This window comes from Procambarus clarkii, chromosome 23 (assembly GCF_040958095.1).
Source record: "Procambarus clarkii isolate CNS0578487 chromosome 23, FALCON_Pclarkii_2.0, whole genome shotgun sequence".
Lineage (NCBI taxonomy): Eukaryota > Metazoa > Arthropoda > Malacostraca > Decapoda > Cambaridae > Procambarus > Procambarus clarkii.
In genome coordinates, this window is record NC_091172.1 from 34,386,725 (window position 1) to 34,412,157 (window position 25,433).

At 41.3% G+C, this 25,433-nt stretch overlaps 2 protein-coding genes across 2 annotated transcripts; both read right to left on the reverse strand.

The window, feature by feature from the left end:
* Positions 1-487: 487 nt before the first annotated feature.
* On the reverse strand, positions 488-15,820 carry LOC123764011 (uncharacterized). Its single transcript, XM_045751456.2, has 3 exons — positions 14,880-15,820; positions 7,157-7,306; positions 488-595 (listed from the first exon to the last, which is right to left on the reverse strand). The coding sequence occupies exons 1-3, from the start codon at positions 14,976-14,978 to the stop codon at positions 488-490; spliced, it is 357 nt and encodes a 118-aa protein (XP_045607412.1). The 5' UTR covers positions 14,979-15,820.
* A 2,246-nt stretch (positions 15,821-18,066) lies between these two features.
* LOC123764163 (beta-1,3-galactosyltransferase 9) lies at positions 18,067-25,026 on the reverse strand. The gene is made up of 5 exons (XM_045751715.2): positions 24,803-25,026; positions 20,795-20,928; positions 20,518-20,624; positions 19,518-19,616; positions 18,067-18,804 (listed from the first exon to the last, which is right to left on the reverse strand). The coding sequence occupies exons 1-5, from the start codon at positions 24,813-24,815 to the stop codon at positions 18,135-18,137; spliced, it is 1,023 nt and encodes a 340-aa protein (XP_045607671.2). The 5' UTR covers positions 24,816-25,026; the 3' UTR covers positions 18,067-18,134.
* Between the last annotated feature and the right edge of the window lie 407 nt (positions 25,027-25,433).

A 25,433-nucleotide genomic window follows, 5' to 3' on the forward strand; every position in this document is an offset into this window, starting at 1 on the left:
ATGAAAGTTAAGACCACCACAGAATTATGTAGGCAGACTATACCATAAATTCAGAGAGCACATACACAAACAAGATCAATGTACCCAAGACAGAAGGTCCTCAGCAATTCCCTCCATTCCCCTTTCCTTACCCAACATTTCAAGTCTTTGCCACTCGTCATCCCTTACCATCCCTACCATCGAAGAAATTATGAATGAATAAATTATAATCTTTTCTGGTAGCGTTTACTACAGTATTTTGATAATTAATCAACTTCCCTCCAACGGCATGTATGCCATTTGGATCTACTTTTTGCAGACCTACCTGGACTATTTTGATCTATTGGTTGTTTAGAGAATTCAGTTGTAGTTGGGTCGCTTGAGAGAATCCACTATATCCTTACAGTACAGTACTTTTAAGATAAATGCTCATGTAGCAATATCATTTCCTTGTCTGTTACATTCATCAACACTTATTTTATACATGGATAAAGGTGCAAGCATATAGTCAATACTCACTTTGATGGGACACGTAGAGTGGGGTGCGCTGTGATGCTCCAATTAGCATAATCGTTAATAGATGTGGGTATGTCGTTTCCAAGGCTAGGCATAGTGTCTGTTGGGAACAAAAAAAAAAAACAATCAAAAAATCTTAAAATCAATGCATTTAATTACATTATCATTACCCTGTTTCCCACTTGCATTGCGTTGGTAGGCATCAGCTCAGAGATAGACGGAAGCAATCTCTTTAATCACCGCACTCTGCAGAGTACCTTGAGGCACTAGATTGGGGGTGAGCAGAGTGCCTCAGGGCTATCGTAGGTATAGTGTAGGATTCAAAACTGGCACACGGGGACTTTGGTACAAAATGGATGCCCGAGGCCTCCAGTGATCATCTACCATTTTGAAAAAAAAAATCCCAGCATGCCCCACAGCCAAAGGGAACCTCAGTTTCAAGGTAGCAACAATGTCTGACACGTCATCTACGAGCTCCCGGTCCATGGTTAGCCACGATGTGGCAAAAAGACTCTCAGAGGACAATATACGGGAATTTTGTTTGATGATGGACCGAGTGTTGACGACTTGGACTACATTCCAGATTTGGAATTTGGAAAATTTGAATTGGGTTACAAACTTTGACTCGCTTTGCAACTTTGTTAATACACGTATGGGTCGACTGGGCGAGTGGTTCCTGGTGGCACGGATGACTGCACTTCAGCTTACCAGTACTCCTGCTTAGTGACGATCGCGCTTGAATTTTGTAAACAATTTCATTGTTTTTTCTGTTTTTTTTTGTTTTTGAGCATAAAAGTAATTATTATACATCGTGCCATGGGTCCCAAGAAAGTCAGTGGTAAGGTTCAACCTAAAAAAATAGTTGTGAGTAGAGGCAGTAGAAGATGTCCCTTCCTCATTAAGAAAATGTGTGAAGTATGGGAAGAACTGCAAAGTTTTGCTGAAAAGACTCGGCCAGATAAAGCTGTAGCAGACCGCTGCATTTACCTTATTAATGACAATGTGATGTCTCGCTACAGACAAGTGTTAACACTTTAGTCCGGGCATGAAGCAGCATTGTGTCATCCGTTTACTGTCGGTAATCTCGGGGATGACGCAATGCTGCGTCATTTACCACTAAAATAATTGCCAAAAATCAGGTTTTTTTCCGATTTTTGGGGGACTGTTCGGTAGCTGTCAACAAGCCGAATGCAATCTGTGACTACAATACAAACATGAAAGGTGTTGATCACTTTGACCAAATGATCAAATATTATCACTTCATAAGGAAAACTCACAAATGGATGAAGAAAATGACCATCTATTTTGTGCAAATGGCTATCTACAATGCTTATGTGATGTACAACTACTACACAAAAAATACTAAACTATAATACTACATATACTAAAATACTAAATACTAAACATTTGTAGGCAGGAATTGGGAGTGTAGCTGGAAGGTGTCTGGGCGCTCACTCGCGGTTAACGCGTGGCCCGTCTTCAACTCGTCGGCAGGTGGAGCGTGACCAGGTTTTTTATTTTATATGCTAATGTTCCTCTAGAAAATTCTATTGCGAACCCATTGATACCAAAATGAAAGACCTAGGACAAAAATTGAGGTGACCAGAGTGAAAAGAGTAAACACATTTTATCGCTTTTGCGCGCTCCTGGGTAACTCGTTCGCACTTTCTCTGTTTGCTGCAGGTAATTAGCCGGGCTTTTGGAGTTTATATGCATTTAGTGCTGTAGAGAATTCTATTGCGAACACAATGATACCAAATTTAATCTCGTAGGACGAGAATTAAGGTGACAAAGTTGAAGAGAGTATACACCTTTCAGAATTAACGCGTGCTCCCATGAAAGGCTGGGACCCAAATCGCACAGTTAAGGGGTGGTGGGCGGGGCATGCCAAAGTGTTAAAATGTAGGGAAAAACAAGTTTCAATGGAAAGGTTCTTAGTGAGACAAACAAGCAGTGAGCCACAACCAGGTCCTAGTGGTATGCCTGCAAAATGTAGGAGAGAGTACCCCAGAGAAGTCCTCACTGCCTGATGTTATAATGGAAGGGGACTCCCCTTCCAAACACTAACACCTCTCCTCCTCCCCACCACCTTCCATACGCCAACAAGAGTAATCAATAAAGGTAAGCTATAACTTGTACATACAGTGACACCTCGGCTTACGAATGCCCTTATTTACAAACTTTTCGGGTTACGAACTCAATTTCTTTGGAAAATCCGAATCGGGTTACGAGCTTTGCCTCGGAAACGAAGTTTGTTGATACGTGTATAGCTGACCTAGCGCGTGGTGGCACGGTGATCGCCAGTTAAAATATGCCAGTTAAGGTAGTGTACAGTAAAAAAAATATATATATAAAAAAAAACATAGTCCATTTAAAGTATTCAGATTATAAATTACGCAATCATTATGAAGCAAGATTAAGGCAATAACAAAAATTATGTGGCGCGCAAGATAAAACTAAATCATGATATAGTGTACTCAACATGTGAAAATTTCATGAGATTTGATAAAGTAACATATGGTTTTATATAATCACATGAGATTTTTAAGTGATAGAGCTCACAAGATGTTGATTGCCTAAAGTCAAATGTTGAAGAAATGTGTGTTGTTGTAATCATCACATCTATACAGTAGTACAATTTACTACTGGCATACAGTAGTACAATTTAGTTTTAAGCTGTAGATACAATATATAATAACTTAAGAGACCCAAGTAAGGGTTTAAATAAATTACAAACTTTTTTAATTCCAACACAATGTTCCATAATTTAAGCAAGAGTCATGCCTATCTTCCATTTAAGACTAAATGGATTTCACTCATAGCACTCAGGAGTGGCCAACCAAATACCTGTACATGTATAATATAAACTTGCATCTGGCATCCCATAGTTGGATAACTGCCATTCAACTAACTTTGTTGTGACTTCTGGAAACTCTGATAACCTGACAGCCTCCACTGTCAAACTTGTGTAAATGCTCAACTGTGAAGATTAACGTTTGAAGATGGTGCAATATAGCCAACCAAGACAATGGATATTACACCATAGTCCGCTGAATATTATATTATTAAGCACTGTGCAACAAACTGTCTTGTGTACACATTTTAAGATTAACACAGTTACAGCTTTGAGTAAAAATCATCTGTACTTAGTCCAGAACATCAGATCATTTAACACTATCATTTAGTACTAGACAAAACTTTTCTATATTATCTTAACTAACATTTCTAAATACTGTAAATACCTCGCCCACCTGTGTGACTTAACCAAATATGTAAACAATCCCAATAAAAATGGGTGAAGGTACAACAATCAACTGTCAAAATAACTTTACATCCATCAGTGTCATTTCCATTTGTGAATGTATTTTGCTCAACTTATAACAAAACCCTTCAAATACCCTGTACCTAATGAAGACACCAAATTAATTAAAATGTGTTCTCCTGAATAGTACATCACATTTTCACATATAATTTCCCCAAGGCCAAACACTGATGTACTAAATATGGCAGTAGCTCGCAAAATTGACATGATGTTCCGTTTTTTGTTTGTGGGTCCTTGGGTAGGTTAGGTTCGGCCTATTTAGAAAAAAGTTTTGCGACATCAGGAATGCTCAGGAGAACGGGCTATAAATTCTGCTGGGGGGGGAGGGGGAAGAGTGACCAATCAAACAGGGCACTGTTGCAGCCACAAAAGAGGGACCTTCCAGTCACATACCTTGCAGACATCAAAACTCTGCAAAAACCTGACACTGCATCAAATCTACTCTGGCAACTTCAATACCTCAAGACCTCTCCCTGCTGCAGAGGAGAAAGGATCAAGGAGTACACATTCTCTTCTGAGTCTGGAGCCTCAACAGGGAAAAATAGACTGAGCTATAAACCAGGGAAGCCCTAGAACGGGCTGCTTCCTGGGGGTGGAGGCCTGGTCGAGGACCGGGCCACGGGGACACTAAAGCCCCGAAATCCTCTCAAGATAACCTCAAGATAGCCACCTGTTACTGTCTGCCGTCACCATACAAGATTAGTGGTTCGTTACAGTGAACACAAATATAGATACTGTACTTAAATATAACATGTGCATATAGTGTAATAACAGCAAAAGGAGTGTTGGGAGAAGCCATTTTGGTGAGGGAGGTGGCATCATCTTCCTGACTTATGCTGTGTAAAGGTGACCACTATGCTCTTTGTGCACTATACCAACTTAGATGAACAGTTACGGTAAACAGTTATGATTCACACATTTTATTATATAAATATATCACACTACACACTATTGAATAATATTACAGCAAAAAACGAAGATAAATCAGACAGTGAAATAATTAGGTAATAATATCTTTGTGGCAACTCCCGCCTGACAGCTGTGGCAGAGCAGACCGCCTCGGACAGCATGCTGAGTCAGCGCCTCATTTTTGCCAGACTTCCCCGACCTATTGCGACCAAAATATGCCACTTACGATTTTTTTTATTATTTTTCTCGTGATCAGGGAACACAAATTAACAGGTTTATAAGAGAAAAAAATTGATTTCTTTTTTTATGTGCCTGTGGATGACAAAGGCCAAATAGCTTGGAGCAGTTTAACCCTTAAACTGCGCATGGCATATATATACGCTATGAGTAACATGTCCCACGGTGCGCATGGCGTATATATACGCCATAGGGTGCCAAGCACAATTCAAATGGCCCGCGGCTACACAGGGTTCACATTAGCTTCTTCAGGGCTCTTGTAAACAGACACCATTTTTTAAAAAATCGTGGGCAATATTCTCTGGTGTGAGAGCCACAGTACTGTTGGAGCAACCAAGGCTGGTGCACGCAGCATGAGCAAACAGCATTGCTGTTCAGCTTGTGACCACAGCATCGCTGAAAAATGTCAAAATAAATATATAACTGCTATTAGTTAGCGATGACAATATTACAGAGGACCCCTGACTGTGATAAAAATGACCAGGATTGTGATAATAGCAGGATTGTTGTAATAATTAGCACTGTGGGAGGAGTGATGCTGAGGGATGGAGGGAGATAGCATCGTCTTCTGACTGTGTGGCCACCAGTTATTGTCTGCATTCACCATACCAGTTCAGTGGTTCTCTACGGTGAACACAAATATAGATACTTCTATATAATGTGTGAATTCGTGTAATAACAGCAAAAGGATTATGTTGGGAGGAGCCATTTGGGTGACGGAGGTGACGTCGTCTGCATGATTTGTCTGGCTGTGTAGAGGGTGGCCACTATGCTCTTTGGGCGCACTACAAGCTTAGGTGTACAGTTATGGTGCATACAACATGTAGATACAGTACTTATATATAATATGTGTATATAGGGTAATAACACTGCAAACAGTATTGTTGGGGGAGAAAGTTTAGTGCGTGTGACCTTGAATGAGTGAGGGAGCCGCCAGCTGACTTTGTGTATAGCGACGACTCTTAGTGCCTGAACTAACTATATCAGCTTAGTTGTACAGTTGTGTTGAACAAAACATGTAGATACTTATATATAATGTCTGTATATTGTGAATAAAGTATAAAACAGGATGGTGGGAGGAGAAAGTGGGCGAGTGAGGCGTTGTTGAGGGAGTGAGTGGCAACGAGTGGCTGGCTGGTGTGTGGCGGTCACTCCTCATTGCTTTTCGACTCATAATACCAACTTGGTGGTTCATTATGGTGACCAAAACATGCAGATACTTATATATATAACCTGTGTATTGAGTGTAATAACAGTAAAACTATTTGTTTATTGTTTTATGAACATAATAATTGAATTACTGTACTAATATACACGCCATACTTTTGAGTATAGCGATGATTCACCTTCTTTTTTATTATATAAATATATCACACTACACACTATTGAATAATATTACTGCAAAAAACTAAGAAAAAATCAATCAGAGACATTGAAATAATTAGGTAATAATATCTTAGTGGCAACTCCCACCGGTCAGCACGGGTGACGTTAACTGGCTCTGACGACCGCTCTGTCAGCGCCCACTTTTTGCCAGTCTTCCTCGGCCTATTGCGCCCAAAATATGTCACCTACGATTTTTTTTCCGTGCTCAGGAAACACAAATTAACATTTTTAGAAGACGTAATAATTTTTTAGAATTTTTTTTCTTGCGCACAGGGGTGTAAATCTCCTCAGGACCCCTTAGAAACTTAAGGGTTAAGGGTTAAGTACAACTGTAGAATGCATTGTATTTTATAAAATAAGTTAGAATAAACACCCTAAAAGTGATGTGTCTGACAGCAACCAAAACCAAAGGTTTCGGTCAGTACACCCCTTCACTCAAGCCCCTCAAGTCTAACCTCTCCACTCTACATGGGAGAAAGGATCCCTCTCAAAAATGCCATATGATAATAACCATCAGCAATAGCAAAGTTTTGCAATATCCCACTACACTTACAGCTGTAACTGGATTAAAATATTTGGTCTGTTTCAAGGGAAAATAACTACAAGCCCTTTATGCTACTCTCACTGAATACACATATGCATTTAAAACATACTGTAAATGTATGGCTACACAGCACATGTTAACTACAGTATACAACAGTATATTTCTTAAAATACAGTAGTACTAAACCCCCAACAAGTCAAATATATGGAACACATTACATCTCTAAGAACAGACTAAATGACACCCATAATCTGTTGCCTTACCTGGAATGCCTGAGAGCCCTTGGCAGGTAAAATGTCTAAAAGTGTGTGTATTCTTTGTCCTGAGGATGGCTGTCTACGGATGGCGTCGATGTCTTCAGCAGACACTAAGCCAGTTTCTCTAAGGAATGGAATGATTCGCTCTACATCAATCTGAAATTACAGAAAATTATAGTTATAGCATATGAAACATGAAAACTGAAATGCATATACAATAGTCGCCCATTTGTAATTACAAGATGGCGCAATAAGTTTCTAAACCAACTTATAGCATATTAAATTTTTAAGAGTTGTACTCCAAAATAAAGTACAGTGGAATCTCGTGTGACGAGCACCTCAATTTACGAGCATTTTGAATAACGATCGCGCTGATCACTGACAATTTGTCTCGATTGGCAAGCACTTGTTTGATTAACGAGAAAACCACATGGTGCGTTCCTGCTGCTTCTCACACATTCTCGAACGCCTCCGACAATGCAAATAAAATATTTTTTTTGTTTAAAGATGCTAATGATGCTGGATGTAAAGGGGTGATTGCTGTGATGTTGCAAAGCATTGACGTATTCATGTAGAATAAAAAAAATGAAAATATTGAAAAACAGAACAAATGTCAAAAAGGTTCATTTGGTGTTTGTCAGGTAGGCTGCTCCATGTTTCTTAAAAAAAAAATTGAAAAAATTTGAAAAACGGACAAATGCCATAAAGGTTCGTTCAGTGTTTGTCGGGTAGGCTGCTCTATTATTAATAAATAAATGAAAAATACAAAACAAATTGAACACATTTGAAACAAAGATTGTCATTATGGAGCATCCTAAACGACAAACACTGAGCGAACCTTTATGGTATTTGTCCGTTTTTCAAATTTTTTTATATTTTATTTTTTATTTTTTTTTAAGAAACATGGAGCAGCCTACCTGACAAACACCGAACAAATCTTTTGCTAAAACTTTTCAATGGCACTGTGATGTATCACTACAGACAAATACAGTATTGAAAAAATTTGAAAAAAGAAAAAATGTCTAAAAGGCTCGTTTGGTTGATGTCAGATAGACTGCTCCATTTTCTATAAAAAAAATTAAAAATAAATGAAAAAAGCAAAATTAAAAAAATTGAAAAAGAAAACAATCACTACCAGATGTTATAATGGAAGGGGACTCCTTCCAAACACTAACACCTCTCCTCCTAGTACTAAAGATTTGGGTGAATTAGGTATGAAAATTACTTTGAAGTTAATTTTTTGGGGTGTGGAATGGATTAATTCAATTCCCATTATTTCTTATTGGAAAATTCATTTCGACTTACGATACGTCTCTGGGAACAGATTACCATCATAAGTGGAGGCACAAATGTAATTACTTTTATGTTGAAAAAAAATGGAATTTTTTACACGCACAATCGTCACTAAACGGGTGGCTTCGGTAAACTGAGGCGGGGTCACCCATCCCACCAGGAACCACGCACTCGGTCAACCCATACATGTATCAACAAAGTCGCTAGTGGAGACAACGGTCATAAGTCGAGTTGCATTTTTCGACGAAATTGGGTTTGTAACTCAAAAAATTTGTGTATCCACTCAATTTAACGGCCTCTTTTATACGGATCTGCCGGTAATAACGACCGGTTTGGGAGACCGGTATCTGGAGCCTCATATACCGGTCTGGCAGTCGATATAACCATAGGTCAGTATTGTGTTTGTTTTGGTATCGGTGGCCCTTCACATGGCAACAGGCCACCGACCTCCAAGGCATTGAGGGAGGGATGGGAGGCAGTGATTGATGGAGGAAGGCATTGAGGGGGAGAGGCAGGGAGTGGTGGTGTGGGAGGGAGAGTGTTGGAGGTGGTGGTGAGGGAGGAAGAGTGGTAGTGGTGGTGAGGGAGGGAGAGTGGTAGTGGTGAGGGAGTGTGTTGGTGGTAGTGGTGAGGGCTATCCACTATCGCAGGCCCTTCACATTCTTTGGAAACAAAGCCTAGATACTGGCATTATCCCTGACATATTAAAAACAGCAGAGATAGCACCGCTCCATAAAGGAGGAAATAAGGCAGAGGCAAAAAATTACAGACCGATAACACTAACATCTCACATCATAAAAATCTTTGAGATAGTGCTAAGTAAGATCACAAAATACATGGAATCACAGCATCTCCATAACCCTGAACAACATGGTTTTGGAACAGGGCGCTCTTGCCTATCACAGTTGCTGGACCACTATGACATGGCACTTGATGCCATGGAAGACAGACAAAACGCTGATGTAATTTACACAGAATTCGCAAAAGCCTTTGACAAATGTGACCATGGTGTTATTGCACATAAAATGCGTTCAAAAGGAATTACTGGAAAAATAGGCAGATGGATCTACAATTTCCTGACTAACAGAACCCAATGTGTAATAGACAACAGAATAAAATCGGACCATCAACCGTAACGAGCTCAGTCCCCCAGAGTACTGTGCTTGCTCCAGTACTTTTTCTCATCCTCATATCGGACATAGACAAGGACACAACCTATAGTACTTGAGAGAGTATGGTTTCTCAAGATTCTCCCACAGCTGACTTGAATGACTCACTGCAGTACATAGTGCACTGATCTCATGCACAAGCCCTATCTCTGTTAACCCTGGATGGTAATCTGTCATGTTGGGTGTCCCCAGGATGCCCACAAAACCAGGAATAATGTAACCACGCGATTATCCGGGATTCCAACATCCGGAAAACGCCTTTATATGGCCAAAATCGTGAACGGATAAAGTTCTCAATATCCGGCCAAAATGGCCATTAGAGCCGGATAAAAGCTGGTTTAGCCAGATAAAAATTAGGCCGTACCGTATTAATCCCGTCTGCCTGTGGCTCTAGACGCATGGTGGAGGAGGGGGTGGGTGGTGTTGGGAGGGTAGGAGGGGAGCGTCGCGAGGGACCACCTGGGTACTGGAATTACCATTAATTTTAGAACAATTAATCATAGCCAAAAACAAATGAAATAAGTACTAGTAATTATGTAATAACAAATAAATAAGTTTCCAAAAAGCAATGTTCACAGGCTGAAGTTTCCTTCAAAAATATTGTGTTTTTTCCTCCTGGCGTCCTACGTAACGTGCTATAGCTGCCCCACCCCAAGTGGACCTGTCCAACACTGGTCAACTCATGTGCGTCCGTCCCTCGTATTATACACAGTGCTGTGCCATTAGTGAAATATTTAAATTACTTTTATATTTTCATAGTAACTTTGAACATTTTTGGCCAAGACTATGTCTGGTAGCAGCATCAATCGTTCTGGAGGTGTTAAGAGGAAGAAGGTTGTCCTAGCAATTAGAGACAAGTTATGTGTTGTTCAACCAATGAGGCGTCACAGGCAGCCAAATGCCTTCAACAAGTGAGGCGCCACAGGCAAGCCAAGCCAAATGCCTTCAACAAGTGAGGCTTCACAAGCAAGCCAAGCACCTTCAACAAGTGATGCGTCACAGGCAAGCCAAGCGCCTTCAACAAGTGAGGAGCATGCAAGCGCCTTCAACAAGCGAGGCCTCACAGGCAACCCAAATGCCTTCAACCAGTGAGGTTTCAGCAGCTGGCAGTCAAAACTAACTTTGCTTAATGAACTGTACAGTAATTTTAAGTGTTAATTTTAGTGTTGTGTTAGTATAGGTTACGTAAATTGTTAAGAATTCTTAACTTCAATATGTGTGGCATCAATCAAAAAGACAAACACCAACAAGGTAAGTTGAGGTTTCTAGTTGAATATTTAATAATTATATGTGGCAAGGCAATTCAAATTATGTTGTTTGTAGTATAAAAGTAGTTGGAAATTGTCACTTTTGGACTCATAGGTGAAAAAGTACCATTATCCAAAAAATGTGATAATGCGGCTGGGGGTCCTTCCCATATAGTCCGGATGATCGAATGGAGACGGTATTTTTTCCTAGTCAATCCTCCGATTGTTGAATTGAATTGATTGAATAACCCTTCTCTCTTGTTGGTTCTCTTGGTCCTACTACTGCTATTAATGCTAGTTTGCACTTCATTGAGCGTATGGTCTGAGTATGTAGTATCTGAGATTGTAATATTTCTGATTAGTTTATCATTATTTGTGAAAATCATGTCTAGTGTGTTTTTGTTCCTATTTGGTTCTATAATCTGTTTATCGAGGTAGAATTTGTCACAGAATCTCAAAAGTTCTCTAACCTGTGGGTGATTATTTCCAGGTTGGTTCCCTGCTACGATATTTTCTTTGCCATTCCTCATCTTACACTTGTAAGATTGAAGTTTCCAAGGAAGATAATATCTGGAACTGGGTTTGCTAGGTAATCAAGGATGTTCTCTGTTTTGTGCATCTGCTCTGTGAATTCCTCAACCATTGTATCGGGCAGTTTATACATTAGAATAATAATTAGGTTTATTTTTTCTACCTTGATTCCAAGTACCTCTCCCACCTCACTGGTTGAGTTTAGTAGTTCTGTGCATACCAGATCCTCTTTAATATACTGATGTACTTCTCCATTTGACCTAGTTTCTCTTTCACATCTATATAAATTGTAATTTGGAATCCAGGTCTATCTTTCCATGTAATCTTTTGTACGAGTTTCCGTGAATGCCCCAAATACTGAATTGGACTCTACTAGAAGGCCACTTATGAACGTAACTATTTCTTGATTCTGACTAAGGCCTGGTATGTTTGCAAATATGAATAATTTTCCATATTGCATGTCACTCCTGAAGGGTTTTGGTAGTTCCCCCCCCCCCCCTCCACCCTGATCCAGGGTGTGCTGTTTTGGCAATGGTTCGTCCAGTTTTGGTAGTGGTACTGTGGAGTGTGGTAGTTTGTGGAGTTGGGGATGTAGTGTGTGACGAACCTGATGCCGAACTGAAGTCCAGTCTTGGGCATTTCTCCCTCCCCATCTGTACTCCTGCAACGTTTCTGCCTGACTCTGAAAAACTTCCAGGATTATTATATTGAACATCCTCTCTTCTATAGTGCTATGTACCTCATGTGGAAATCAGGGCATTGAAGATCAATCCTTTTCTCTCATTAAGAGTTTGCATAGTTTAGGGTGGAAATATCTGTACTTTGTTCCAAACTACATTTACCCCTCTGTAATGTGTTTCGATATTTTTGGGGATGCATGAATATTCATTCTGTGCCTTTGGATCCATATCTGCACATTCCTTTTGCATAATATTTGCAAATATTCTCATTTGTGATTTTATTCTAGCTATAAAATCAGAATGCCTAGCCAAATGCCAAAATCAGAGTGAGAACCTGTGCATGCCTTGGCCACCTCTGTTTTGGAGTAGTCTGTTTTTTGCCCTAACTATCATTTCCACATTCTTTCTCAGTTTTGCTCTCATTATTCATATTACCAATTGGCTCTTCAGTATTGTCGTTGTTTTTATGTACCTCAACACCTTGTCCTTCCACAATGCTAAGTTGGCTCTCTAAACTATCAGTCCTGACATGTGTTCATTGTTGTTTTTACATAATCTGCATATATTTTTAGTAGTTTTACTGTACAGTAAATGGTAGCCAATGTGCTTCAGGGATGTTATTCATTAGTTTGGTGATGTTTTCCCATATCAGTACATCATTGTGACAAATCTGGTAGGTACCTATTTTTCTTTCTTTCCCCCCCTCCTTTTCTTTTTTGCATAGTGTGTAGGTAATTCCGTACAACTCGGGTGAAATCTTATGTTACAAATGTTACATACAATCCCTACAATACTCTTCCGAAGTGTTCTAAAGCAGTATGATGTATCTGAATTCCATTCATCTGGGTTGTATGAGTCTCGAACCGTGAACCCATATAGCCCAGGTTTTTTTTACAGTTCTTGATGAATATGGAATTCCAAGAATCCGGGCCTGGTGCAGAGTGCATAGGCATACTGTTTATGGCTTCTTCAAAATCCAGTGGGGATAGGGTGACGTCTGATATATGATTTGATGTTAGTATCATATCCATGAAAAATTCATTTGGGTTATCAATCTTTAGTGCGTTTAATGGCTCGCTGAAAACAGAGTCGTACTGCTTCCTCAGTAGCTCGCTCATTTCTTTGTTGTCATCGGTAAAAGTTCCATCTCCCTTTCACAGGGTCCCGATACTAGATGTGGTTTTTGATCTTTATTTTGCATAGGAGAAAAAATATTTCGGATTTCTCTCTATTTCACTGATGGCCTTTTGCTCTCTTTGCCTCTCCTGGGTTTTGTATGATTCTTGTAGCTTGAGTTAAATTGTTTCTATTTCTCTACCTAACCTTCTTCGCCGTTCTTGAGATAGGGTGCGACTCTCAAGTTGTTCCGCGATTCATTTTCTTCGCCTACATAGGGAACGACGTTCCCGTTCCAATCTGCATCTCTTCCTCTTTTTTTAGGGGTATGCGGTTTGAACATATTTCTAGTGCTACTGAGCTTATTTTTTCCAGGCACTGGTTCAGGTTTGCATTTTCTAGCTGTTCTTCCCAGTTTATTTCTGTGAAGTCCTGGTTTATTTGCTCCCAGTTTATCTGTTTATTATTGAAGTTGAATTTGCTGAAATCTCCTCTACCGGGAATCTGGACTGGTTTTGAAGGTCTATTCCCCATGGTTGTCATAACTTCAATTAAGTTGTGATCTGAGTAACAGGTATTTGTAATCATTATGTTCCTGATCAATTCATCATTATTAGTGAAAATGAGGTCCAGCATGTTCTTCCTAGTTGGTTCTACTATTTGCTGGTTTAAGGCAAAACTGTCGCACATCCGAAGCAGGTCATTTGCATGTGGCTGTTCATTTAGGCTACTTCCTGGTACAGTATTCTTTCAGATATTACTGTATTAGCCAGGTGCTTCCATTTCAGGTGCCGTAGGTTGAAGTCCCCAAGCAGGATGATGTTCGGAGCTGGATTTGTGAGGTTTTCCAAGCAGTGTTCTATTTTCATTAGTTGGTCTTTAAACTGCCGAGGGTTTGCCTCCGGTGACTTATATACAAGGGCAATAACTACATTTAGGATCTCTATTTAGAATCTCCTAGAATCTCTAGAATCATTTAGAATCTCCTGGGGGAGGGTCAGTAATTCGACCCTGGGGGGAACCTCGATATAAGCCTAACATGTACTTTAAGTACCAGCTGGCTGCCAGTCCCCGACACAAGTATTATTATCACTGAATTACAAGTATTATTTTCATGAAATATTTACACATCGCTGGAACATTGATTTAGAGAGAATTCTATAACCAATGTTCCAGCTATGTGTAAATATTTCATTCAAAATGATCTGCTACCAGAAATTTTAGCCAAATATACCCAGTTTGCAAACTGTAGGTAGTAATTAAGTGATTGTAACCTATCCACTGCTGCCCACTGGATGGGGGGGGGGGGCGGTGTGCAGGACAAACGTATAAATTGTGACACTAGCTCTCCACATGTCAGTTGCTTAATTTAGAAATTGTATTTGTGGTCGATCTCGAACCCATTGTTGATGTGACGACATATTGAATTTTGTAACTAGCTCATCAAGATTGTAACTTGCTTAGCTAAATGAATTGTGGGGTTCAGTCCCCGAGCCCATTATGTGCCTCTGTAACCCTTTCCACTACCGCTCACAAGATGGGTATGGGGTGCATAATAAATGAACTAAACTAAAACTACTTATAGCCCTGATATTTGAGGTGTGTTACTCATTGCTGCTGTTAGAGGCACCCTACTTTATTGCTACTTTTGAATTCAAATAAATACAAAGTACTATAAATGCTGCCAACTTACCTGAGCAAATTTATTGCGGTATACATGCAGTAATTCCTTGAGCCGTTCATCCATCTTGTTGCTATACACGGCACTTCTCTGGCACACGCCACCTGTCATAAAACTACACTGACAGTCCACTTACTTTTTCAAGGCACTAAGTTCTACCAGGGTCAAAAGTGACCATGATTTAAACACACCATACTGTAGTCTTTGTCTAGAAATACATCTTTAGTTCTCATATATATTAATCTACGTCAAACACTATAGTTAATATCTCCAAGTCTTGACACACACTGTCCACCGCACTTACTCTGCCGTACCCAGAGTTGTACTGTCATCGTCCCTGCGATGCTGACAATGTACGTTGGGGTGTGTAGAGCTGTGGGTGCAGGGGCGTGCAGCTGTGCCAGCCAGTGGCAGGAGCGTGAGGTAGTGACAGCGGGCAGCAGAGGCACATAGCAGTGCCAGTGGGCAGCAGAGTTGGGAGGAGTGCCTGGGGATGGCACTGGTGGCTCTCGGAAGACTTAATGGTGACCCTGCCTTGAGCTGACCTGACCCCCAGGGAAGACTGCCCACCACAAGGAACCTTTCACCACACTCGCCGCCTTGTAGGAAGGAGCCAGGCGAGTGACAGCGACTCACAGAGGTTGGTCAAGACCCACCGTGAGGCCAGCCACGAGTGTGAGGGGCAGACGCCTCACAAGGAGTGCCACAACACCTGTGCTAATTGTCGCCTTCCTCTCCTTGCACCATTGGTCATTCAGCGATGTTGACATTTATTACACTATAGTTCTCGCTTAATAAATAATTTCCTCGCTCATTTGACGGCATCAATGAGGAACACACATGCTAATGTGTGCCCATACAAATTATAATCACTTTGCTACAACTACCACTATGGGTTCCAGAGGTTCAAAATAAAGGAATTAGTGACATTGGCTCTCCATCTTGCTTATGTTGGTAGTGCATCAGGTGGAGTGTAGATGGCGCGCCCCCGCCCCCCTACCCCCACCCCCGCCAACTTCAAACTCGCCTCAACCCTTCATGCATTATATAAAACACCTGTAACATTCAATTCAATTTCTTTCTTTATTATGCACCCCATACCCATCCCGTGGGCGGTGGTGTAAAGGATTACAGAGGCACATAATCGGTTCAGGAACTGAACCCTCTAGTTTATTTATTTATTTATATATATACAAGAAGGTACATTGGGTTTGAGAATACATTGGATAGTACAGTATTTACATTCTTGTAAAGCCACTAGTACGCGCAGCGTTTCGGGCAGGTCCTTAATCTAACAGATAATTTTAAGTAGGTAAATTCTAGCAGAATTAATAAAATGATAACAGATACATTGCAAGAAAAAAAAATGAGATGAGAGAGATTAGTAAGTATATTAAAACACATTGGTATATTAAAGCTCTGATTGATTACATTGACAGCTTGATTGGTAATTTAAACATTCTTGTACAGCCACTAGTACGCGTACGTACTAGTGGCTGTACTAAACAAGATTAATCGACACCATACAGCAGATTGACAGCATATATAAGACAACAGACAGCAACACTGTTGCTTGTTGAGCTTGAAACCGTTGCTCCTTGTTTGTGTTACATCTGACCTTATGAAGATGTTAAACAAGGTCAATACCTTGGCCTGGAGGTGTCCCGTAGGAGATAACAGGTCTTCCTCGTCTTCAGCCGGCCCAATTATGCCCTCTTGAGGCCTATATACACCTCCGTGCGAGGCGAGCACACCTCCACGCGGCTCACATCACGGGGTCACTAGTGCCTTCTCGCTGGCGCCAAGCATGCAGGGGCGCCTGACGTCACGCCCGGGGCGCTACGCCATTGGTCAACTTCGCCAAACTCCCGCCCTTGACCAATCACGTCCCGGTTGGCGCTGCCCCCATAATGCATCGGGAGCCCCGCCCCCCTTCCCCTGGGCGGCAGAGCTCCTCTCCCTCTGGGTCCGCTCCGCCATATTTATCATGGAGTAGATGTCTAAAGCCTCATCCCAAACGAAAAAGAAAATAAAAATTTATCTCAAATGCCACATCAGGCTTCCTCCTAAGTGCATAAAATAAACTCTCAGTTAATCTAGTTATGTACACTCAGTCTCATGGCTCATATGGTGGAAATAGGGGTTAAACAGGACTGAACTCTGTCTCACCCCTTGCATGAAACACATCACAGCATTTCAATCCTGCCTTTCTATAACTACAAGTGGCTGTCGTGCAAACTTTGAGCCATTTGCAGGATATAATGTCGAGCAGCTGTGCAGGAGCAGGTTCTTCATCTGTGGTGACCGGGGCCAGTCCTTTTGCAATCACATTCCAGCCCCAGTGTGTAGGTGGCGAGACATTTTCCAACCAATTCTCAACTTGGTGATACGTACGTTATGAATAAAATCGAGCAGCAGCATCTGTAGGAGGCAAAGAAGCCAAAATAATTTTACTCTGTTATTTGCCAAAACATTGATATCTCAAGTTACAAAGGAATTCACATTCATTTTTCAGTTGTAGGAAACATGAAAGTTTTTCCTTATTTAGCAATCTTTGAAGGTTCAGCAGATGGTTCCTTAAACACCGCAACAAGTTCTTGAAGTTATTCATGTTTTTCCAGCAGTTTTATGAAGTTTAGTTTAACTTGTCTATAAAAAAGTAATTTCAGCGCCACTAAATGTCTGCAAGAAAAGAATATTGTCCTTGATGACTGGTCCATATATACACTTCATGGTGGCTGGTGTGAGTACAGTTTTCTGTATTTTATTTGTCTTTGTTTTAAGAAGTTTGTTTGATCCAGCCAAGCTGTCAGCATTACCAAAGGGTCTACATCATCCATTGTTACCGATTCGGTCTTGGTGGACCATCATATATACATTTTCTTCTGTCCTCCATGGACAGGGTTAGAGAAGTGTTAAACATATAGTTCAAGGGTTTATTGAACACTCAACCACAGAAGGTGATTCGGGGGAGGGGGTAGAAGTCTCTACCGTGTGGTTGTGCCCAGCTGGCAGGCAGGAGCTGCCCCCCTCCTCCCCCCCCCCCACACCCAGAGCGATATAAATAATTGGATAATAATAATTATAATAATAATAATAAATATTATTATTATTATTATTATTATTATTATTATTATTATTATTATTAAGGTAGAGTAAGTTACGGCAACTTTGAGATAGGGAAATAAGATGCTTTAAAACTAATTTATTTTTAATTAAGATTTTAAATGTTAAAAATATAAAAATGAATATCTTCGTAGAAAGACATTACATGGATCCTTCTAATTCAAAGAGATTGATTAAAGTCATGTTGTTATAAGCGAGGATCATGTGCCAGAGTTTCTCTATCAAAATCTTACCCTTTGTTAGTCTAGTTGGGAAGACAGCCTGCACGGCGCTCTTTAACGACACCTTCGCGCTGTTCGGAATGATGTCGAGGCGCTCATAGTTGCTCAAATATTGCAATACACGTGGGTAAGTATCATTGGAGGGAGCAGAGATAAGAAGACTGCTTAACCTCGATGATAACACATAGGCATCGCCGATGCACTGGGAATGGCAATCGTTTGTATGGTATTCTGACCCGTGAGCTTGGCCGTCAGGAGTGCTGCAGATCTTTCTCTCCTCTGCGCACACAATATCTGTATGACAACTTGCGAGGTAACGTTTTAACGCGAACGGATTTATAAACACATCAGGTTTGCTAAGCAAGTACCATCTGGCCTCAGGACAGTAATCCTTTCTCCAGTAGAACATCGCCATGATTTTTAATGGTAAATTTTCGTAAGTATCAGTAAAGTCGAGCTGAATCAAGTCTTGATATTGTCTGCTCTCTTCTAAAATGTGTTTGTTTATGGGACCGGAGATGGAGACGCCGACCGCGAAGACTGTCCTCATGGTAGTGAAGTGACTGTGCATCACGGCCCCCCACGCCTCCCTGCCAGGTTCAAGAAGTCATTACAATACCTGTTTCACTACTTTTAAGTAATTATCAAAAGAAGGCACCAAACCGGGAAGGCTATGCATCACTAGTTGTAAACCATTATATGAATCACATTTATGTAAATTAAATCGGATTGATGGCCCATCCCCACCTCCTCCCCCTCTTCACAACCACTTTTAGAGCGACACACTCTTCATGCAGGTTTGAGTTCAATCTCCAACCGTTCAAGTGGTTAGGCACCATTCCTTCCCCCGTCCCATCCCAAATCCATATCCTGATCTCTTCCAAGAGCTATATAGTCTTAATAGCTTGGCGCTTTCTCCTAGTTATTGCCTTGCCTTGCCTTGCCTTCCCCTCCCCCCCTGAGTAGCAGCAATAGATCGCCCCTTTCACCTGTCTGTGGCAGTAGAAGTCACCCAGTCGTCCACAGCTGGCAGTTGTATAGCTCGCCCACTAACATCCCCCCCGCCCCCCCCCCTCCCTGGCTGAACATCTATCCATCCCTCCCTACTATCAGCAGTATGGAGCGCCTCCCATCCTAAACCAGAACTGCAGTCACCAGCCAACATGAAAACTTCGTCTCCCCAGGTTTATGGACCGAATGGTGGAGATTTCCGCTTTATTTTCATCCATTATACAACTGGCTTAAGAGTAAAACATTTACCATTATCGGTTTTTCAGATATGAAAACCTTAGTGTGTACATACCTGATTACGGAGCGAGTCTCCATGTTGCCTGGGGCAATGGGAATGACGTTGATTATGTCTACTCCTGCACTGCACAAGAGTGGCTCGTTGATCAGGTACCTGTAACATCACAAGAAGTTTACACTTAGAAACATTAATGCCGTCTTGTCACTATTCACTTTTGTTATGACCAGGGTTGGTCTGATACAAGGGTTGTGTGTATGTAACCAAAGAGTACAAGGTGTGAGCGCGGGACCGCTAGCATCCTGCCTTCTTTTTTAGCTTGCGAAGCGGAGCGTGTCGGGAGCAGGAGAGACCACATGACCGATTGATTGATAAAGATTAAGCCACTCAAAAGGTGGCACGAGCATGAATGGCCCGTAAGTGGTGGCCCTTTTGAGCCACCATTACCAGTATCAATAGATGATACTGGAGATCTGTGAAGGTGCGACTGCACCCTGCGTGACGGGAGATGTCTCCCGTGCCACATGACCTCTCCCCCCCCCCCCTTTATATAGGCCCCCATTGCGCTGCGCACACAGTGCCTGCGGATCGTGCTGTGCAAATGTCTTTCTCCTCCCTCAGAAAATCCTCCGCTTTCCTGTGTAACGCAGTGTTTTTTTTGGTGAGTAATTCAGTTTTCTTTGCATATTCGTGGTATACAAATTCTTGCTAAATGTATTCATATGTAGTAACTAATTTAGGCCAATACTTGCTACCTAGCGGTGATTTCGGGACTTTGCGTCCCCGCGGCCCGGTCATCTACCATGCCTTGTTGCTGGAATGGTCAACCAGGCTGTTTGACGCGGCTGCTCGCAGCCTTACGTACGAATCACAGCCTGGTTGGTCAGATATCCTTTTGAGGTGCTTATCAAGTTCTCTTGAACACTGTGAGGGGTCGGCCAGTTATGCTCCTCATGTGTAGTGGAAGCGTGTTGAACAGTCTCGGGTCTCTGATGTTGATATAGTTCTCTATCAGAGTACCTGTTGCACCTCTGCTCTTCAACGGGGGTTAACGTACCTGACGTTGCTGAGCACCGTGGGTTTAAAGATAAATGACTGTGTAGCGTTGTCGGGGCCCTCTGCCTCCGCGTCCCAGCCTGGTCCCAGCGTGCCTCTGAGGTCCACCTGCAGGTACAGTTAAAATAGTTGCTGATGCAAGTATTGCAGGTTGTTAAGTGTGGCAACACTAATGAGCTCATTCAAACGATCTTGCAGCTTTATTTTAAGAGAAAATGACCCAGCAAGTTAGAATTAGGCAATTCACCAAGAAATTAATAGAAAAACGTAAGACTTACTAGACGGAACTTTTGTGCGTGGTGAGGGACAGATGGTGGGAAGAGGAGCCGGTATACGAGGACAAGCGCCAGCATGGTTAGCATCATGGTCACCTTCCGCCACCTGGTCAGGTGACGCAGGAGTGCTCCCATACCTGCAACACACACACACCCACCATCACCATCGTCCTCAGAGGCTCGGCCTACACCTGCAGCAGGGCCTCTACCTTACCCTGCTCCCAGACAACTTCCACGTGTCCATCACATTTCCAGAGTCAATATTAAAGGAGGCAGCCTCTCAGCCCATTCTAGTATTTACTTACACAATGGTGCACAATGTGCGTGAGGTGCACAATGTGCGCGAGGTGCACGATGAAGTTACATTAACGTGATGTATTAGAAAATCAGGAGCCGTGAGGATGAATCTAACCCTCCACACTTGGGACTCCCAGCACACGCCCGCACGCTTGAGAGTACCAAGTTATCATCAGCAGCATTATCATCTACCACAAACGTGGCCACACATTTACAATGCTAACCACCATGTATACATTTTCTTCTGTCCTCCCTGGACAGGGCGAGACATCTGTTAAACATAGTTCAGAGATTTATTGATCAACCACAGAAGTTAATTTTAGTGTTTTTAAAATGCTAATCTAACCTACACACAGATTTACGTCTGTCCTACATAAAAGGTTCTATTCTCCTCAAGGTCTTTTCTAGCACACAAATACTCAAAACTAACTACTGAAGTGTTTAAACTGTATAATTCTCAACTAGAGCAGAATCTGACAATGTTTATTTAGGAAGAAGTACATGTACAAAACTAGTTACAAGAAGACTAAGATTTCTAGATAGATCAGGTATATACTATGCTAAAGTTACGCACAGCATTTCGGCCAAGATGTGGAAAAATAAACTTAAAACCCAAGACTCTCATAGAGGTGCCTGTGTGGTACCCGATGTGTCTAGTTAACTTAACTAGAACGTTGACGTCAATTAAATTTGCCATTTACGACACTCTACAAACTCTTACGAGTAGTTAACACATTCTGGAAATTTCCAGGAATGTTAGGGGTTAAAACCCATGCGAGGCTTGTACCACTTGGGACACTTGAGTGGACCCCGCTGGCAAGACCAGCAGTGTGATGACGGGCGCCTCTTGCCGCCTACTTGCCAAGGGGTATCGCCTGTTGCACTGTCTACATCTTTCCTGCCTTTGACTAACTTGTAACAGTAAACTACTGTAGCATCTGGTCTACTCTGTAGTACTTCTGGTTCGACACACGAGGTACTACATTAGGCGTGAAGGTGGTAGAGGCCAAAACCGTCACAAGTTTAAAGCGTTACACGACAGTACTGGGAAGACTGGACACCACTAGCGTCGTTCTTATCCTGTAACTGCACTGAGGTGCACGCATCATGCACGTCTCCATCTGCAACATTTCCTACAGCAAGAGTGAAGGTCAAACCTTCAGATATGATCTAGAGCATACAGTAGCACCCACAGCTCGTCTTCAGAAGCAAGACACCTTCGCTACGCGGTGCTGCGAGGTGCTGTAGGACTACAGCATTTCAGTTGAAGTCTCTTCTAGCAAGAAGATTTATGAACGGTGTCAAGTCAAAGACTCTGCATAACAAGGCCTTAAGGGGGCATAATTTAGTTTATTAACAGTTGTTCAATGTCAACCAAACTTTTTGGTTGAGTTGTATATGAAAAGGGCTGCAACTGTTCCAAGTTTCAATATCGCAGCCTAAATAAAAGGGGGGGGGGGGGGAAGAGTTTTTCCAACGAATTACACATTTTCAATAAGCCTCTACAACCATAAGTTTCAAATGAAATCATTTCTAACACTTCTATCACATTAGCATATAATAAAGGATCTGTATAACTGGGTTTTCCAAAAATGTGTTTAGTTTTACTAATACAAATAGTCAAAGTTCCCCCCCAAAAAATTATGCAAATATATCAAGTTTATTACTATTTATAAAATCAAATGATTTTAGAAAAAAAAAAGTTTCTTGCAGATTTTAGAGAAACACTGCATATAAGGTGCAAGTTTCATGTAAATTGAATACAAAAATGAAAGTAGTTACGTTTATGTTACTTGAAAATATAGTTAAAAACTATGAGGTCTAAGGTGCTGCCATCTGTGGCTGAGGTTGACATCAATCAAGTTCCTCCAAAATTGGCACCCTTAGATAGGCTTACCTGACTTACACCATAGTCAGGTGTAAGTTTCATGCAAATCGTCCGATAAAAAAAAATTGGATAGAAACTTTTTTATTATAATATTCTATTGCGATAGCCGAGAGTCTGACATGATTTCAGTTGACACTTTTGTTTGATGTTAATTTTTGAACATTTTGGAAAATTGTTGACAATTACTTTTTTCCCTCCTTCCTATTTATGCTACGATGCTGAGACTGACCAGATGAAGCCCTTTCCATATACAACTGGTCAAAAAAGTTTGAAATCGAACTAGTTTTCATTTATTGCACATTAGAAAATTATGTTCCCTTAAGACGCATCTAAGGTTATATTTAAATTATTGTTAACTAACGTCTTGCTTGTTATTGCTCACGTGAGGCGTGAGCAAGAGAGAAGCTTGTGCAAATGGTTCATTCAAACATCTGGTGCTGCAAAAAAAAAAAAAAACTGAAATCTAAAGGATTATCTTGCTATTCAACATTCCTGCTCTAGTAATGTTGAGAATGCTTAGATTCCATCCACCAGACGAAGACGTTAAGGAATCTTCAACATACTAAACTGAGAGGCCTTTAGCCGCTCTACTTTCGGGCCAGGGTTAATACCTCCGCTTCGCTTCCTATGTGTCAAATCTTGAGGGGTGAACAACAATAATTAAACTGGCTCGAATCCTGTGCAAGGAGCAGAAGCCAAGAAGAGTTCTTACACCTCATTCAACCCTTGGGTAAATCAGAATTAAGATTTAAAGTAAGCTGGAGAAGGTCGAGCTTTTGGCCTGAAAACTAGGCAAAGCCCTCAAGTTTCACGCCCATCCTCTACAAGTAGGCTAACTTAATAAAATAAGGTTTCCCTTGATAATACCGGAATTTGGCGTCATCCATGTACACAATACCACACAACAAAGAAACAAGAGGAAAACGTAGATATAATAGGCTATAGTCTTAAGCCACATAGGTTAAATGGACGAATATTTAAAGAATGACTAAACCTTAAAAGTTAAAGTTAAGAGGTAAACCTTAAAACGTGGTTAATATAAGCAGATGTAGTTTACATGAAAAACAAATTCTTCGATGCAGTTACATTTAGTCCGAGGCAAGTCTTAAATCAGGGCAAATTAAATTTTGGAAGCATACAACGGGGGAGGAGGAGGACGTTTCCGGTTTAAAAGGAGACGTCACCTGGACAATCAAATCCCGTACATTGATTTTTTGTAATAAACTTAGGTACACTATAGTGTTGCTACACAATTATGAGGAATTACAGGTAAAGAGCTAGTCATGTTCACACAATATATCGTAGGCATCTTGTGCCATTCGGATTAAAACCACTGGCAGCTGGGTGATCACTAGCGGGGGGGGGGGGGTAGTGCCTCCTAACTTAGTTTTACAATCAAAGTACTTATTCGAGGGCTTTGTTGCCTACACGCACCTTCCACGGGGTAACAATATTCCAGCATAATTCTGGCAATTAAGATGTTGCCTGTCAAGATGTTTTATGCTGGTCGTGTATAGTTCTGTTCTAAACAGCATAACCCTTAAAAGTGCCTTCTACCTTTTGTCAGCAATGGCTGTCAGTTTTAGTTTATTTATTAACTAGTTCGGGTGATAGAGGGTTCTTTCAATTTCTCGTTAATTACATGCAGGTTTGCGTCGTGTTATACAATACCTATATGAGACTATGCATAAAACAAAAAATGGAAGTACAATAAATATCTGCAGGACAAAGCCTTACACCAACAAGTTGATAGAACCGCTTGGCTTGTGCGGCTCGACATGGGTGGTACACCAGCCACTGAACACATCAAGAATATGACTACTCACGTAAAGTTGCCATTTGTAGACGAGGTGTAATGAACTTCTACGGCCCAAGAGTCTTCTGCGAGATCTTCCGGTGGGCACAATTGAACACGCTTAACTATTACTGACGCTGGATTTTCTACACAAACCCCCAGACAACTATCAGACTGCATACAGCACCGTGCAGGTACCGAAGCTAACAGCCCGTCACTTTAGATCAGAAGGTGCACGCAGCAGTTGTCACACTTGCCGCTCCCAATTGTCACAGAGACACGAGCGCTTTCCAGGGCGCGAAACAGTAAACAGATGGCGGTAGTGATAACTCATCGTTTTCTTTGGCTCTGTCTGCTCTTTGTTTACGAATTGACGTAATCAATGAACCTGAAACTGCTGAATTAAAAAAAGGTAAAGACATTGGAATAATATAACATAATGTTATGTTATGTTCAGATTTAGGTCTGCATCCAGGTAGTGGAACCATTCAGTTTAGTTAATGTATCATGCTCCACACACACCCATCCTGTGTTTGGCAGTGGAAAAATATCGCTTAGCTAAGTAACTTACAGCCATGATGATCTAGTTACAAATTTTGTTAACGTAAACATCAACTGCATGATGCGAGGAGGACGTGTTGCTCCGCATCTTCGTGTTTGCA

What these genes read in the sequence shown, in the direction of transcription:
- LOC123764163 (XM_045751715.2), bottom strand. An exon ending in ACGCACAAAAGTTCCGTCTA is followed by an intron (nt 20,625 to 20,794) that starts GTAAGTCTTACG and finishes CTGTACCTGCAG; the next exon opens with GTGGACCTCAGAGGCACGCT. An exon ending in GAGACTCGCTCCGTAATCAG is followed by an intron (nt 18,805 to 19,517) that starts GTATGTACACAC and finishes TGAACCTGGCAG; the next exon opens with GGAGGCGTGGGGGGCCGTGA.
- LOC123764011 (XM_045751456.2), bottom strand. Translation starts at nt 14,978, where the DNA reads ATGACAGGTGGCGTGTGCCAGAGAAGTGCCGTGTATAGCAACAAGATG. An exon ending in ACCGCAATAAATTTGCTCAG is followed by an intron (nt 7,307 to 14,879) that starts GTAAGTTGGCAG and finishes CTGTAATTTCAG; the next exon opens with ATTGATGTAGAGCGAATCAT. An exon ending in AGGGCTCTCAGGCATTCCAG is followed by an intron (nt 596 to 7,156) that starts GTAAGGCAACAG and finishes TGTTCCCAACAG; the next exon opens with ACACTATGCCTAGCCTTGGA.